The sequence below is a fragment of the Carassius carassius genome, chromosome 5 (genome assembly GCF_963082965.1).
Source record: "Carassius carassius chromosome 5, fCarCar2.1, whole genome shotgun sequence".
Taxonomy (NCBI): domain Eukaryota; kingdom Metazoa; phylum Chordata; class Actinopteri; order Cypriniformes; family Cyprinidae; genus Carassius; species Carassius carassius.
In genome coordinates this window covers 28,004,143-28,021,861 of record NC_081759.1, presented here as the reverse complement: position 1 = coordinate 28,021,861, position 17,719 = coordinate 28,004,143, and the positions used below count along the sequence as shown (strand labels likewise).

The 17,719-nt window shown below is 36.8% G+C and overlaps 3 protein-coding genes across 5 annotated transcripts in view; 2 read left to right on the top strand and 1 right to left on the bottom strand.

Moving 5' to 3' along the window:
* Window positions 1–216: 216 nt before the first annotated feature.
* On the bottom strand, window positions 217–3,740 carry LOC132141139 (zinc finger and SCAN domain-containing protein 5B). The gene is made up of 2 exons (XM_059550403.1): window positions 2,833–3,740; window positions 217–1,967 (listed from the first exon to the last, which is right to left on the bottom strand). The coding sequence occupies exons 1-2, from the start codon at window positions 3,482–3,484 to the stop codon at window positions 1,222–1,224; spliced, it is 1,398 nt and encodes a 465-aa protein (XP_059406386.1). The 5' UTR covers window positions 3,485–3,740; the 3' UTR covers window positions 217–1,221.
* Window positions 2,938–17,719, top strand: part of gnb2 (guanine nucleotide binding protein (G protein), beta polypeptide 2) — a 27,498-nt gene continuing 12,716 nt past the window's right edge. The window contains exon 1 of one of the 2 annotated variants that reach the window (XM_059550406.1): window positions 2,938–3,069. The gene's annotated coding sequence lies outside the window, so the exon portion shown is untranslated. Of the gene's footprint in view, window positions 3,070–7,941; window positions 8,314–17,719 lie in introns of those variants that run through there. The other variant, XM_059550404.1, reaches the window with a different exon arrangement.
* Window positions 10,834–16,440, top strand: LOC132141138 (uncharacterized). Of its 2 annotated transcripts, none has more exons than XM_059550402.1 (8): window positions 10,834–11,673; window positions 11,765–11,988; window positions 12,198–12,754; window positions 12,843–13,153; window positions 13,495–13,586; window positions 13,813–13,985; window positions 14,079–14,293; window positions 15,183–16,440. In XM_059550402.1, exons 1-8 carry the CDS (start codon window positions 11,526–11,528, stop codon window positions 15,437–15,439), a joined length of 1,977 nt encoding a protein of 658 aa, XP_059406385.1. In that variant the 5' UTR covers window positions 10,834–11,525; the 3' UTR covers window positions 15,440–16,440. The 2 variants fall into 2 exon arrangements, with proteins under 2 accessions (XP_059406385.1, XP_059406384.1); XM_059550401.1 differs by having other exon boundaries at window positions 13,408–13,586.

Below are 17,719 nucleotides of genomic sequence, written 5' to 3'. Positions count from 1 at the left end.
GTTCTGATTTGTGCAGGATGCACATTTTGGTGTGATGATCAGAGCAAGTAAAATCAAGTCTCAAGACCAGATAAATGCCATATTGTGAAAGTTTAATAATAGCTGGAACCAATTTAAATGCTTTGCACTTTAACACTTGCATTGTTGTTTTTATGCATGAAAACCACTCATTATAGTTATGGTTATGCTGCACTGTGGATGATGTATTTTGTACATATGATTCTAAATAAATTTTGTTTGTGTGTAATGGACAAACTGTTTACACAGTCAGGCAAATATATATCTTCCAATATACCTCCAATTGTTTTTGGACCAAACTGTTACTGAACAAACTTTATCTGTGGTGTGTTTTGTGCACAGCATATTCTCATAAAATGTCTTCTCAGATGTCTTCTCTTCTCTAGGCCTTTTACTGAATTAGATATGCGCTGGTATTTGGTAACACGGTACATCGTGGTAAGGACCATACAGTATTCTAATCATACGCACTTCAAAATATAGTGAATAATTCTGGGTACCTTGTTTTCTGAATTGTAAAAACTTTTAGACTGCACATTAGCTTATTTTCCATCAACCAGTTAAAATTTGACACTGCATGACATGTATACTGCATATGAAATAAATCCGATTTTCACTTTGATCTAAAGTAAAAAAACAACAGCAAACAGGCCAAATGGAAATGCAAATTCATGCTCTTACAGTATGTGGCACTTACAGAAATACAGTGGTTAATACAGTGGTTACCCCTGTACACAAAGTAGTGCTATGAAAATTCCTATTTCTGAACTGAAGAAAGTCAAACAGTATTTAAAAGCTTTCAAAACAACCATTCAGATTTTGCTATGGTGTTTATAAAAACAACAACAAATATTGAGTATTTAATACTAAGCATTATATAATACGCATTTGTTTACACCTGGACATTTTAATCTGGACTAAAACACTCAAGCCCAGAAAAAATATCTGGATAATGGTTAAAAATCGTTTACTTCCTTGTTATTGTCCGTTATAGTTGTGTAGTTTGTACTTTAATCAGTTTGAAACAAGTTTATTTTATAATTTTCTTGTCGTTTTTTTATTTTTAATGTCCCTGATTTGAGATGATTTAAAAGGACAAGTTTGTTTATCTTTTCAACCTGTTTTTGTAACTTCATTGAATCCCAGCACATAATACCGTACCAATCTCCACAATTACCATACTTTGAAAATACCGTCACATGCCTAGACTGAATCTAAAGACTGTGTGTTGAGATGTGGCCAGACATAGGAGGGTCCAGCTGGGAGGAGAGGGAAGGTGGGATTGGCCACAGGAACAAATGTGGGTGAGTGTTTGAGTCTGTGCTTTTTGAGCTGACCGAGTTCTCTGAAGCAGCATCCACACTCAGCACAGCGGTACGGTCTCTCTCCTGTGTGAATGCGCTGGTGCTTGTGTAAGCTGTCCAAATGGCGGAATCGCTTCTCGCAATATCTGCAAGGATACGGGCGCTCTCCAGTGTGTATGCGCTGGTGCGTTTTCAAGCAGTAGAAACGTCTGAACCCCCGGCCACAAATGTTACAGCGGTGCACTTTATCAGGGCTCTCGATAGTCCTGCTGAACCTGGAGTCACTACTAACAGGTGCAGCCAAGGCCAGCAAAGCATCACCATCACTCTCCCGCATCGAAGGCGAAGAGATTTGTGCCAACTCTTGCATGGAGTTGGATGAAGATGCTACAGCTAGAGTTGATGAAGGAGGCTCTAATGTGAGGGAATCAGGATCGTCTTCAATTTTAATGGTGCTCTGTTTGACTTCATCAGAGTCCTCCATCACCTGTATCAGCTCCAGCTCATCAACATTCCCAGCTGGCGTGCTCATTTCAAACTCAAACTTTGTCATGTCAGATGGATCCTCTGGTGGGTTTGCGGAGGGGTCTGGATTTTCTGGTTCTTCATGTCTCCTCTCACTGTCTGTTACTACAGAACTGTTGTCTGTAAAACAAGGAAAAGCTTGTGTTCATATATTTTTAGCATGTGAAATGGCATCTGTCTCCTCTCCACCAATAATCTGGTATGTGGTGGGCGTTCTGGCGCAATATGGCTGCCGTCGCATCATCCAGGTGGATGCTGCAAACTAGTGGTGGATGAGGAGATAACCCCTGTCTATGTAAAGCGCTTTGAGTGCCTAGAAAAGCGCTATATAAATGTAAATGTAATGAATTATTATTATTAAAAAAGGCCCCCTTTAGGTTGTGGCACTCTTTATTGTTTTGCTTTGAAATCTCATGGTTTTTGAAGAAATAAAAACTAAGTATAATTTTCTAATTGTTAGTTATATTTTAAAATAAACATTTACTGGAATGAAGCAGCTTATGTTTGCTTGATTAACCATACATCCTTTTTTTATTTTATTTTTAATCATTTCAAAAACTCTTTGAGGATTTTGAAAAATGTTTATTTGTATATGTCAATCTTCAATGCATGCAATTATGTTTTGTCTTCCACATTTAAAACTTCAGAGATTTGGTCATAATATGATTGAGTGACAAATGATATTTATATGCTAGTAGTCTGTTATATTGTTGTATACTGTTTTTTATTGTAATAAAAGTCCCAATAATTTATAGTGCAAGTTATCAGAATTCCATATAAATAATATCTGCATCATATTGCATATTTTCAAAACATATATATTTAAAGATTTTATCTAAAACTGTTCCTTTTCAGATAAAATGTTCTCTTACTATTATGTCAGAGTTTGCTAAATCGATAAACATCTAAGGCCATCTGTGGTGACACTTGTTTGGCAGTATTCGACTTGCAAATGATAAAGATAAAAACATTTAACCTTTTTCACCCTCATTCGTGATGTAAAACGGGCCCTCTGGCTGATCTTCTGGTTTGAAGAGAGCAGGACTGTTTTCCACAAGAGTCTGGGAGGTCGTGGGGTCACTCGCGTGTGCTGAACTGTTGCCTCCTGAGGACCCTCCTCTTGCCTGTCTGCGGTTGACGCACTCCCGAGGCCAGTCTGACTGCACCGTGGGGAGACAGAGGCCAACACTAGGGAGATTTTTGGGTTTGTGGATTCTTCCCGGTGAGTTTCGGAAGCTCTTGCGGGAGGAATCTCTGCTTTGCGCCTGTAATGTGGGGCTTCCGTCCGCAGCGCGTGATGGAATCACAAAAAGTGCGTCTTGTGCGTTCGGGCGCACGATATTTGACCCGGGCTGGTTTCTGTTGAGAAGTAAACACTGTTTGATGTTCTTTTCAGCCGCGGTCATGTAGTAGCGCACTGCTTTGAGCTCGCTCTCGGAGATCTCCAGTCTCTCGCGCAAGCTCTGGTTCTCTCGGTGCGACTCTGCCGCTGCGTTTCGAGCGGCGGACAGCTTTGTGCCAACAACTCGTGCCGTTTCTTTTAAAACCGTTTCGACGGCGCATCTTACCGCCTGGTCGATAGTAGAGGCGAGTTCGCACTTGAGAAAAGAAACGCTGATGTCCATGCTCAAAGTCATGGTTATGATCCACGGCAGTATTTCACTGCGAGATGTAACGTTGCATAGAATGTAGCAGAGCTCAGAAGAGGCGGCTTGGGTTTCCGTCTTAGCTGACTGAGGACTAGAAAACAATAGTTTACGGCCTCACTTCCATCAGTATTGTAGTACTTTGATAATGCTATCTGGTTGTGATATAAAAGAAACAGCAACCCAAAAGTGTTTGATGAATCTTGCTCAATCTGTCGCGTTCTACTGTCGTCAGTGTCGAAGAATAATGACGTCAATAGCAGCCTGGGATTTTGAGTTTTCGTTCTGAGTGAATTAAGACGTTCTGTTTTTCAGTAGTTGGTTCACATTATATATAGATTTTTTAAAGTTATTTATGTGTAGTATATAACTGGATCCATATAAGAATGAATGGCCTTTATATAGAAATTGAAAGAATGGAATATAATTGTTTTTGAGACCCCTCAGCCTCCTTAACTCTGATTATAAAATTTTATCGAAAATTATTGCACAACGCTTAGAGAAAGTATTTCCAAAAATTATTAATACAGACCAAACGGGTTTTATCAAGAAAGACAAGGTGCAGATAATGTTAGGCGACTATTTCATATTATAGAGCACACAAAAAAACATGACCACCCTGCTGTGATCGTCTCTATGGACGCAGAGAAGGCGTTCGACAGGATAGAACCAAACTTTCTTCTTGAGACCATGAGGGCCATGAATTTTGGTGAAAATTTTCTGTGTTTCATCGACGCCCCCAGATCGCAGATCCTAACAAATCGGGTTCTGTCGAGCGCCTTCTCCTTATCGCGTGGCTGTCGTCAGGGCTTCAAATAACTGGGAATCAATATCTGTAGCACCTGTGAAGAAATATATGAAGAAAATTACGCCTCTTTGCTTACTAAATCTAAAAAGGAGTTACTGAGATGGATGGACCTCCCTTTATCACTGATTGGCAGGATTAATACAATAAAAATGAATCTATTACCCAAATTTATTTATTTATTCCAGTGTATACCACTGAAGGTTCCTATATCCTTTTTTTAAGGAATTAGATAAATCACTTAGTTCCTTCCTGTGGCACAACAAAACACAGAGAGTCAAACTCCTTACATTACAGGCACCTTATTCCAAAGGTGGCTTGAATCTCCCAAAATTTAAATTGTATTATTTGGCTGCACAACGTCGCGCTCTGTGGATGTGGTTTCACTGCAGAGCAGATGAAGTAAAATGGATGTCAATCGAACAACATGAATTACAGGACAATCCATTAACAATCGTACCATTTTTGGAATCTAAAAAGAAACTAAAAACAATCACTCAAAACCCAATAATTTCTGCTACATTTAACGCCTGGCAGCAATTACACGTATCAGTTGGACAAAACACAAAATTATTGGTAAATGCTTGCTACTCTCACGAACAATCCCAATATCCCAGCAGCCTTAGCGGATGGAATTTTACAAAACTGGGTGAGAAAAGGAGTAAAAATTGTTAGTGACCTTTATACTAATAATGTCTTTTTAAGTTTCAGTCAAATGTTAGAAATTTATGATATAGATAAAAGTATCTTTTTCAAATATTTACAAATTAGAAGCTGGATCAAGAGTCAAACTAAAGATAATTTTCCACACAGACCCGAGGAATCTTTACTTGAAAAATTCATTTTCAACTCCAAATGTAATAGAATTAAAGGTTTAATATCTACAGTGTATAAAACCATAAATGACAACTTACCGGCTTATGCCAGATATACAAACAAAACAAGGTGGGAGTCTGATCTTGGGTGCACTTACACAGAGGAGAATTGGAACAGATTATTGGAATTGGCAAAAACAAAATTGGTGTCCTCTAAACACAGACAATGATATGTGATTATTTAATATCTTGCCTTGTGGAGAGAGTTTTTTTTTTTTTTTTTTTTTTTTTTGCTGTTTTATTTCGTTGTTTTCTTTTTTGTTTTTGTGTTTTGTAAAACATTTAAACTATAAAAAATAATAATAAATAAATTAAAATAAATAATTGTTTTTGAGAGATGCAGTATTCTCTATAGTCAGAGAAGAATTGTCAAAGAAAGCTCCTTTCCAAGAAAAAACATATGTGTTGCATAAATTATGAGTATGCACAGGTCTAGATAAAATTTTTTTTCTTTATTTAAAAGTTACTTTAAATATGAAACATCTGTCTTTGTGTGACCTTTACACTACTGGACATTGTTTGATTAAACACACAACAGGGTTAAACATTAGAAGGAGCTTGCAGCAGAACATTAGGTTAATCACTGCTTTTCACTTCAAGTTTTGTTTGGATTACGGGTTAAACAACATCTTTCTAACGTTTCAGACAATACTGTGTATTTTTTTTTTCCATTGCTGGAAATAAACGGTTAATTAATATTTCCTAAGCATTTACATATTTACTTATTTAACACATTCGCTGATTTATATTGTGGCAGTAGTTCAAATAATGGCACATTTTGGACAGCAATTGTTTTTTTCTTGTTTTATTTTCCTCAACATGCTGTTAGAAGGAGCAATAGCGCACTCTAGAGGTTGACAAATGGAAAGCACAAACTCTATTTATTTTAGATTCGGGGTTTTTGCACCAAAATCTGATCGTTCTGACACCAGAATGTGAACCCTTCACTTTCTCTGGTGTCTGTGAATCTGAGCCCTGTTTAGGCCATGTGGAGAGGAGTGTGATCACACTACACTCCTCATCTTCTTCACCCGTCCATTCATTCTGCCCATCTCATCTGTTGGCAGAAATATGTTTAAAACTACATCATAGACTGGATAAGACACAGTTACCTAAGTAGCTATGGATATATGTCTGGAGGATTAATGCAGAACAGTTCATGTCCATCCAACCACATACTGCTTGCATGGGTCTGTGAAAATGGTGTTGCTGGGCAACCCATCCACAGTTATACTACAGTACAGTCCCTTATGGGGAGTAGGGCAGGTGGAATGTACCATCACTACATTTTGGGAGGAGGGTATACATGCTGACCATATTTTGCTGGCCATAATGTGTGGGGCAGTTTAATGGTGCAGAGTATATATAAATGAAACAAATTAATCACTGTTTGATATTCATCAGCAGAACAGCATATAGACAATCCAGGCTGTCATACATTTTAATAAGGGCCAATCAGCAAGTGTACAGTAGTATAATCTGTCTGCCCCTCCCCTCAACTTGTAATTATGGCAGGTGTAATTAGGAGTGTGTCTCCGGTGGGTGGCAGCTTATGTCTCTAGAGAAAAAGTGTGCATTGCATTACCCTTACAGGGGAATTTTAATTACAGCTCTAAGTAATTTGAAAAAGTGTCTGTGAACTTATCACGATAATAATAGATGTAGGGTATTTTTAGAAATGTTTTGGAAAAATACTGAAAATAAATGTATCATTAAATGTGTTCAAGAAGAACAGAAAATGCATATGTGATAAGTGAAAATGTATACATTTTAGCTATCGTTTTTATTTCTGGCATAATGTGAGCAGGCTACAGTCCAGTGGGTGTTGCTATGTCCCCCATTATGGTCTATTATATTTTGGGAGGAGGGTATACATGCTGACCATATTTTGCTGGCCATAATGTGTGGGGCAGTTTAATGGTGCAGAGTAGATATAAATGAAACAAATTAATCACTGTTTGATATTCATCAGCAGAACAGCATATAGACAATCCAGTCTGTCATACATTTTAATAAGGGCCAATCAGCAAGTGTACAGTAGTATAATCTGTCTGCCCCTCCCCTCAGTTTGTAATTATGGCAGGTGTAATTAGGAGTGTGTCTCCGGTATATATATATATATATATATATATATATATATATATATATATATATATATATATTTGCCTGTAAAACTTGCTCACTGTTTCTGTTACTGTCTTACCACAGTCATGACAATACAGCTGAATTGAATTGAGAGAGAAAGTAGAATATTTATTTTATGGCTGGTGCTTGGCCTCCAAAACCCAATAGTAAGTTTTTATAATGAGTGTTATTACCAGGTAAGAATGGAAGAAGCTATTAACTATTTGAAAAAAAGTAACTAAAGGATACCTAGTGAGTAATTATACCTTAATTAAATTGGTAGCAAAACTGTAATATAAACACACACTGAGACAGTGACTAATCAACGGCACTTCCAAATACCCCGACCTACTGTTGGAGCCTCGCCCTCTGTCATTTTTATAGTTTGTTCTCCTTTCTCAGCTCCGTATTTTTTCGACTCTTACTGCGCAATCTGGCAACACTGCGACTCCGCGCAGGAGCGCATTCATAGCCACTGAGCAGCGCGTAGGGGGAGTTCTGTAAAATGTCACTGTTTTCTCCAAGTCCTTTATTTGTCATTTTAAACAAAGGTTTAGATTGAGATCTATTTATCACATTAGCTTTGCGGCCTAAACTCGAGTGTGTTCCAGTGTGAAGTGCTGTTCATCCCGCGTTTGGGCGGTGGAGGTCTGCGCTGCAGTGGTACATTCGCAATAAAATGGGTGTGGTTGAATCGCGCATATGTGATGCTACGTATTTCTGGTGCAGACCGAATGATTTCATGCGGGACTGAATTGATAGCAGAGCGAGCGCACATTATTTTAATTATTTAGAAATCAACTGTACTGTTGTTTATGTCGAATTCACCCCGCCTCTTATTCTGGCACAGTCACATTTGAACTGATGGACGGGTATGCTCCTCCGGAAAGATAACCAAGTCGATTTTGGTTACTTTATTTTAATTTTTTTAAAGGGCCACGGGGTGCCTCGCGTTGTATTGAATTTGTCATTTCTTGAACGCGGAGCGACGGTCAAAACTATGGAAAGCCAAATGGGTCAGAATACGCGTGCTTTTCAACGCCGTATTCATTTTAAAACGCCGTTTTCATAACGCCGCCAGGCGTTAAATAAGCGCCGTTACGTGATAAGTTAACGCCAGACGCCACCAGGCGTTAAAATAACGCCACACGCCGACCGACGTTAAGTTAACGCGACACGCCACTTAAGATGCAAATTTATTCGCTCATCTACATGGACACACCTCTCATGGCTACGAGGACTCTACGGCAAGTCAGAGCATCCAGTTTGCAAGAGCGCGAAGATGGCAAGAAGAGCCCTTACAATTGTACATATAGGGGATAAATGCCCCTGAATAAGCTTTTGTCTCATGAAGTCTCATGAAGTGAAAATGTGGAAATGATTTTATTCAACAGTTAAATTAATAAGGAAGTAATATTATTATTTTATTATTATATTATATTTTGAGTAGGATATCATTTCAATTTAATAAATAGTTGGCCATAGTTTTACAAAAATAGAAATTCTGTTTATTTACATTTACTCAACCCAATGTTGTTTCAAACCTTATGTCTTTATTGCGTTTGAGGAACATAGGAAGATATTTTGAAGAATGCTGATAACCAAACTGTTTTAGTCTGTAAATATATGTTGATTCAGATGCAACTTCTGAAACAAAGCATAGCATGTGTAAACCTAAATTAAATATACATTTTTAAAGCTACATTTTGATTCTGTTTTCTCATTCTTTGCTTTTCTCATTTAACACAATTTGGCTATATGATAAAATATCTTTTGAGGGTACTTTTTCTTCCTTTTTAAAACATAATAACATATGATAAACTGAAATCATACTCAAAAGTAGATACCTGAATTTTTACAATAAAGCACTTACACACACACACACACGTCTGGTCAGCTATCCTTGTGGGGACTCTCCATAGGTGTAATGGTTTTTATACTGTACAGACCGTATTTTCTATCGCCCTACACCAACCCTACCCCTAAACCTAACCCTCACAGGAAACTTTCTGCATTTTTAGGTCAATTTAGGTCCCCTCCGTGACACGAGTCCCCATGAGTCTGTGTGTATTCAGGTTTAAGTCCCCACCAGAATAGAAAAACAAATACACACACACACACACACACACATATATATATATATATATACATATATACATATAATGAATATTGTTATTACATGACACAAATGAGTGTAAATTTGGAAATTATTACAACAGTTAAATAATAAATTTCTTGTAATATATTCCAAAATATATTTATAATCTGTGTTGGAATATATATATATATATATATATATATATATATATATATATATATATATATATATATATATATATAATGACCTTTTGGATGTATTTCATTATAAATCTCTTTGTAATCTATAATAACATTACATTTATTTCATATTTCTATATGTCCTTCTTGAATATTAAGCAATTTTGGCCACATTATAAATACTTTGTGAAATTGCACATGCTAAAATATAAGCATTATTAATGTGTTTAATAAAAACATAAACATTAATTAGTGAAAAGAAAGAATTATTTAATAAACAATTAGAATGATTAGTACTTGTCTCTCATTGGACTGATTAGCCTATCTCTCAAAACCTTTCTTAATTAGTTGTACAGTATTGCATGATTTGTAGATTATATTTAATACACTTTGCGTAAACGTTTGCAATTAGTTTTTAAAAGGTAACATTAAGGTCTTAAGGCGTCTATGCTTACATTCCTTTATATATATATATATATATATATATATATATATATATATATATATATTCAAAGAGTTTTCTTTATTTTCATGACTATGTAAACTGTAGAGTCAGACTGAAGGCATCAAGGGCTATTTGAGCAAGAAGGAGAGTGATGGGGTGCTGCTCCAGATGACCTGTCCTCCACAGTCACCGGACCTGAACCCAATCGAGATGGTTTAGGGGTGAGCTGGACCGCAGACAGAAGGCAAAAGCACCAACAAGTGCTAAGCATCTCTCTGGGAACTCCTTCAAGACTGTGGAAGACCATTTCAGGTGACTACCTCTTGAAGCTCATCAAGAGAATGCCAAGAGTGTGCAAAGCAGTAATCAAAGCAAAAGGGGGCTACTTTGAAGAACCTAGAACATGACATATTTTCAGTTGTTTCACACTTTTTTGTTATGTATATAATTCTATATATAATTCCACATGTGTTAATTCATAGTTTTGATGCCTTCAGTGTGAATCTACAATTTTCATAGTCATGAAAATAAAGAAAACTCTTTGAATGAGAAGGTGTGTCCAAACCTTTGGTCTGTACTATATATATATATATATATATATATATATATATATATATATATATATATATATATATATATATATATATATATATATATATATATATATATATATATATATAATTATAGGGCGATATTTGACTCCTTAAAGATTAGTTTTTTAACCTTTATAATCCCCTTTTTCAAACTTTATTAAATGTATTCCATATTTTAAAGCCAAAACATTTAGATTTTAACTTAGCATCAACATTTCATCTTTGCCATGCACTTAACTTTTTTTGTTGCATTAAGGAATATTTACAGACTTCATGCATAATAACGATGTTATGAGATTAATGTTTAAAATATGAAGTTTTGAATATAGAAATATTAAACAATTTAAATGACTCAATTTATAAAATGAAACTGAAACCGCCAGTAGGTGGCAGCATGTCACTGAATCATTTATTAAATCGATTCGTTCAAACGTCTGATTCATTTATGATTTTAAGACAGCACCGGATGTAGTGTCTGGCGCGTTTTTTAGATTGTTAGGTCATTATTAATCTCTTTATCAGAGAACAACAAAGATGTCTGGTGTACCTAATAATTTTAGAAGACGTCTCAGTGGGATTAGGGATCGCATAAATGCCCAACTTGACAGTTTACTTGAAGCATCACCAGCAGAGCTTGGAGAACAAAGTCTTGTGGACAGGTAGGGAATGTCTGTCTGCCTATCTATCTATCTATCTATCTATCTATCTATCTATCTATCTATCTATCTATCTATCTGTAAAATCTTTAAATAAAATCTATTTATTAGCCCTATAAATTAATTGGATGATTTAATTCGACAACTTAAATCATGACATTATAATAACAAACAATAAGTATCAAACTTACTTTATCTCAGATCATTAATTAGGTTATAGCAAATATGTTTAAATTTCGTAGTAGAGTTATGTTTAAATGTTCTCTGAAAGGTTTGAGATGTTCCGCAACGAACAGCCGTTGCATGGTCCTGCTCGTCCCAGAAGGACGCGGAGGAGAAATGTGACATGTACATTTAAAGTAACTCTTCTCCGCACTGGTATTGATCGGTTATCTTCTTTGAGAGGTAAGTCCTTTGCTTATAATGCTATTCATGAAATTGTCATGTTGATTGTAAACAAATTAAACTAACAGCATTTCACATTGTTGACCAATAGATGCCATTGCCAGTCAGAGACTTGTTGTACAGAGAGAGCAGAGTGAGACACAGTTTGCAGAAATTCTCAGAAGCACGTTTCCACAGCTTCAAGGGAGAGAGTTTGAATTATGCAGGGTTGATGCACAGAGGCAGGTTTCACGTTTGAGTCTGGAGTCAAAAACCCCAGCAGCCATAATTGCTAGTGGGCAGCTAGGAAGATCGGCACTTTATGTACAAGAGAAGGTAATCTAATCTAATATTCAAAAGGCCTCTTTGTGTCTGCAGTATTATGTAGAAACTGTGTTCCTATTGTTTGATCTATTTCATATCAGTCTTCGTTTTTTGGACAGCCTAATATTTTATTGCTTCCTTTATATTATGTATAAACAAAAGTGCTACAAATAGTGCAATAGTACATTCAAATGAAAGATCACAGTTGTTCAATTTTACAGAGTACTTATGCACTTGCACAAGTGAACTCCTCTCCAGCTCCAGCCGTGGCCTCCTTCTCATCTCCAGCCGTGGCCTCCTTCTCAGCTCCAGCCGTGGCCTCCTTCTCAGCTCCAGCTCCAGCCGTGGCCTCCTCTCCAGCTCCAGCTCCAGCCGTGGCCTCCTTCTCAGCTCCAGCTCCAGCCGTGGCCTCCTCTCCAGCTCCAGCTCCAGCCGTGGCCTCCTTCTCAGCTCCAGCTCCAGCCGTGGCCTCCTCTCCAGCTCCAGCTCCAGCCGTGGCCTCCTCTCCAGCTCCAGCTCCAGCCGTGGCCTCCTCTCCAGCTCCAGCTCCAGCCGTGGCCTCCTCTCCAGCTCCAGCTCCAGCCGTGGCCTCCTCTCCAGCTCCAGCTCCAGCCGTGGCCTCCTTCTCATCTCCAGCCGTGGCCTCCTTCTCAGCTCCAGCCGTGGCCTCCTCTGCTGCTCCAGCTCCAGCCGTGGCCTCCTCTCCAGAAGTTTCAGTGGCATTTTCTTTACTCAGTCCAGACACAGATATTTATATCTCAGATGAAGATGAGTATGAGTAAGTCAATTGATGTTGTTAGACATGTATTTATACTGTAGTTGGATCAAAAGACGGAGTAACATTCTCTTTTATTTATTTTTTTCAGTGTTGACCTGAAATCATTGTTAAATACAATGTCAAACAAAGTGGATTTTACAGCTGCACCCATTTCCAACCAAATCAATGTAACACGATGCAACATCCTAGACAGTGGCATCAGAGCCTTCCGACGCCAACGTTTTAACCCTGAGGCAAAACTAGATGTTGTGTTCAGAGATGCTGATGGGATTGGTGAGGGAGCCGCTGATGAGGGTGGACCAACGAGAGAATTTTTAACTTTGCTGATGAGGGAAATCCACTCATGCGAAATATTTGATGGAGAGGACTGGAAAAAAACACTTGCCTGCAATTCCAAAGGTAACCTCCTGCCTAATTTGTGTGTGTGTGTGTTTACATTAAGCATTTTGGAAAAATAGTTTGCCTCCTTTATAATTTTCTGTAATTCTGCACACTTTCACATTGAATGTCATTAGGTCTTTATAAAAATCATCTTTAATTATTAAAATTAAAACATAGTCCCCTATGAAAAAAGTGATTAATTTTTTAAGAAGCACCACACATTTTCTAAGCATTGTTTATAGACATAATAATGCTTTTCCCATGTGTTACAGCACTGTACAATGGAATGTACAAAATAGTTGGACGGATGATAGCTGTGTGCCTGATACATGGTGGTGTGGAGCCAAATTTTTTTTCAGAAAGACTGTTCTGTCAGGTGTGCAACCTTCAGCCCCCAGTACCAGACCTTCAAGAGATTGCTGACTATGACTTCAGAGCAAAGATGACCAAGGTTAGTTTATATATTGCACATTTTCATTTATGCCAGCTGTTGCTTTGTTAGTAACTGTAATTTGGCGATAGTGGTAATATCTTAGAATGTTTAAATTGTTAACCTTAACCTTAAAAAGCTCTTACTTAAGGGTTTGTGTGTGCATTAAATATTTAAATGTTTTATATAAGTATTTTGTTTCTTGTATTTAATGGCTAATTTTGTGTTAAATTCATTGTCAATTTAGATCCAGTTGGCACAGAATGTAAATGAAGCACAGTGTGCTATAATGGAGGCGTCTGACCAATTAAGTATGCTGGGGTCTCTATGGCACATCCAGACGCTAGAAGACAGAGACAACTTAGTGGAATCAGCTACCAAGTTTTTCATCGAGAACAGGTTGAGGGATTCCTTGGAACAGTGAGTATAAGAATGTACAGATATTTTCACCTGACAAATTACCAGTACTATTTTGTCATTGTTTCACATTTGGTACATGTTTTGCTTATCTAGATTTAAAGAGGGCCTGGAGTGTCTTGGGCTTTTACATTTGATGCAAAAGCATCCTCAGCTCTTTAAAGAAGTATTTATGTATGAGGAGAAGCCACTTTTGGCCGAAGACATATCTGCTTTGTTTAAAGCAGAACTTTCTCCAGTTGGCAGCAACAGGAGAGTAGTGGAGAGTAGAACAATCTGTTTCTGGAGGGACTGGCTCATAGAAGTGGAAGGTATGAGATCAAACTGAAGCTATGTTGGATCTCTCTCTCTCTCTCTCTCTCTCTCTGTCTGTCTGTCTATCTATCTATCTATCTATCTATCTATCTATCTATCTATCTGTCTGTCTGTCTGTCTGTCTGTCTGTCTGTCTGTCTATCTATCTATCTATCATATTTTTTTAAGATAAATTAAATAAAAATGTATATATGTTTGATGAAATCCCATAGCTCATGTGTGCTTTTAACATATTATCCCTGTATTAAAATGTATTTAGTTGCCACTTGAACAAATCTTTCATACACTTTTAAATATATACTGAACCATAGCACACCTTTAACTAATACACTTATAAAACACTTGTATATTTGGTTTACTTTATCTGACTACACTTAAAATCAATTTATATTAAGTGTACTTATGTGGTACAGTTGGGAAAATGTACTTATATTTATTAAAAGTTTAATTTAGGATTACTATATAAAAATCTACTAAGATTGAACTAATTTTTAATGTAATGAAATCAAACTTTAGAAGTACACAAATAAAAGTCCTCTGTATATTTTTGTGATAGGATACTTTATTTCAATGCACTAAAAATGAATTTGAGTATTAGTGCTACTTAATATACTTTTTCAAGTGCAAGTAGAAATACACCTTTAATTAGTGTCTATATAAAATATAATCTTATTTAGCACAAAAAAATGAATTTACTACAAAAGTACTTGCTTGTTTTTAAGTATTTTTAGTACATTCAACTATACTTTATTGTTATCTGGGATGAGGATACTTATATGGGTTTGGAAGAACATGAAGTACAATAAACTGTGACAACTACTTTACTGGTATTCTGTATCTGCAAAATGGTCATTAACTTTTTTTTTTCCTGTTCATTTTTACTAGAAGGAACTGCATATCCCCTCACCTTAGACAAGATTCTTGGATTTGTGTCAGGATCTACTGCTATTCCGAGGCTAGGGTTCCCAGTGGAACCCAAATTGGAGTTCTTACACCCTCAAGAGAATGAGGCCCCTAAAATTTTTCCAGAGGCAAATACCTGCAGCATTGTCTTGAGGCTACCAATCCATCCCAGCTATGAACTCTTCAGAGAAAACATGGAAAGTGGTATTTTGCAATCCCCCACTTTTGGAGTGATGTAGAAAAATTGTGTTGGCTGTTACTGATGTAATAGTTTTAAATATTTTCATGTTTTAAAGTTTTATTATGAAACATGAAGAGCTAAATTGGCACACCACTGCTCTAAGAGTAGAAAAATATTTATATTCTCACCAAAAGTGACATTTCAAGCCTACAAGCTCTTCATCAGACAATGATCACATACATCAAACTAGAGTGACATGATCACCCACATGACCCCCCGCCCCCCAAACCGAATGGCAATCAGATAAAGGCAATAAACATAAAAGTGAAAACAACCATTAACTACAAATGCTGAACCTCAACATATTAAAAAAAAAAAAATACTTGCAAAATATACATAAAAGAACAATACTTTATCTCTCACAAAAATCATTAAATAAAATGCCTGATGTTAAGAAAACAATCAACATCAAGATAGAATCAAATGTAAATTTGATTCTATAATTTATGTATACTTTACAGCTATTTTTTTTATATAGGCTTAGGTTCAGAATTTGTAGTTAGTGGTTGTATTCACTTTTAGGTTTGTTTATTGCCTTTATGTGAGGTGATTTCCTGATTGCCCTTTTTTGGATCATGTGGGTGATCATGTCATTCAGGTTTGTGCTATATATAAAACCTGAACTATGTATGTGTTCATTGTCTAATGAAGAGCTTGTAGGCTCGGAATGTCACCTTTGATGAGAACATAATACTTTTGGAGCTGTGGTGTGCCAAATTTCTTCTTAGTTTTAGGTATTTACGTGGTTGAGCACTCACATTAAGCCCTTCAGCCTGTTGGATGTGTGCACTTCGATTATCTAAAGTTATACAATGGACATTTCATCATACAGTTCTACTACAGCTTTTTGATGTTTGTAGGGGTTGCTAAGTTTTGTCCCTTTCTCCAGTTCTGCTCTGTCTTGGGATATCTGATAAGAATCCACATCTGAAAGTATTCAGATTATACTACAAATTAATGAAATTTACATCACAATTACAATAAAAAGTTGTTTATTAATGTGATTTAGTGTTTTTTTTTTTTTTTTTTTATCTCAGGGATATGACTAGCCCTTACATAAACTATAAATGAGTCAGGAAAGTAGAGGGGAGATACCGATCAGAATATGACACATGCCATGTAAAACACTTCAAACAAGTAACAGTGACACTGTTAAATGTCAATTTACATTCTTAGGTTTTCCACAAAAGAAAGGACATCTTTAAGTACATTTACTCCAAGATTTTCCCGGGGACCTTCAAGTGGATCAATTTGTTCTGTGAGTTGTTTCATCTCATCATCAGTCACAGTGAACTGGTTTGGAGGTACGGTAACTCGTTCAAGCCAATGCACATGAGATACCGCTCCAGATACAGAATGACTGTCACCACCAACAAGCTCTGCTGAATTAGTCTCTCCTCCAGTGGAGTCTGAGGGTCTTGCAAATATCTCCTGCATTGCAGTACTTGGCAGACTCTGTTGTGCCAGGCAATCCCGGACAAAGATTTGTAGAGGTGACTGGTGTCTCTCGGTTCGTAAACCATGATTGTTCCACTGGTGTTTAAAATTTGTCAAGTCTTTGTTAATTCTTGGGATGTAGACATATTGCAGAGCCCACATGTGCATTTCATTATCTACATCCACAATGCCCTCACTCTCAAGAAAGTGGAAAAGGTCATAGTACACATTTGACACCCCACGCCACAGATCGACCCAAAGTCTTTCAATCCTCTGATTGTGTGTACTTCTTCCTCTAAGAGCACTCCCTCGTTCAGTGCCTCTGAACAGGTTCATGAACAAGCACACTGCATTGTTCTCTCCCCCATGGTCAGTCCTTACTCTGGAAGGGACTCCATATTTGGAAATGGCATCCAAGAAGCAGTTCATGACAGTGCTGCTGCGATTGTTGTTAGATGCTTGGAGAAAGGTGACAAGCCGACTGTAGCCATCAATGGCACCATGAATTACTATCCTCCATCTAAATTAACACAAATACATAATTACTTAGTTGAGCATAAAACCTGCATTAGACAACAACAAAATATCCAATGAAGGGTGTGCTTTAGATGTTCTACAAGAGCACTGTTACATCCATTTCAACAACCCTTTTTATGCAGCCATACTGATTTCTGTTAATCAACTGCTTAATTCTGAAATTTAGACTTTTAAAAACAAATTTTAAATTTAGTGACTTAATGGCATTTTGTTAAAGCAACAGAAGAATAAAGTGGTTAAGGCATAATGCAATGTTTAAGATTGCATTTAAAAAGAAAATTACCTTATTAGTTTGTGATTTCCA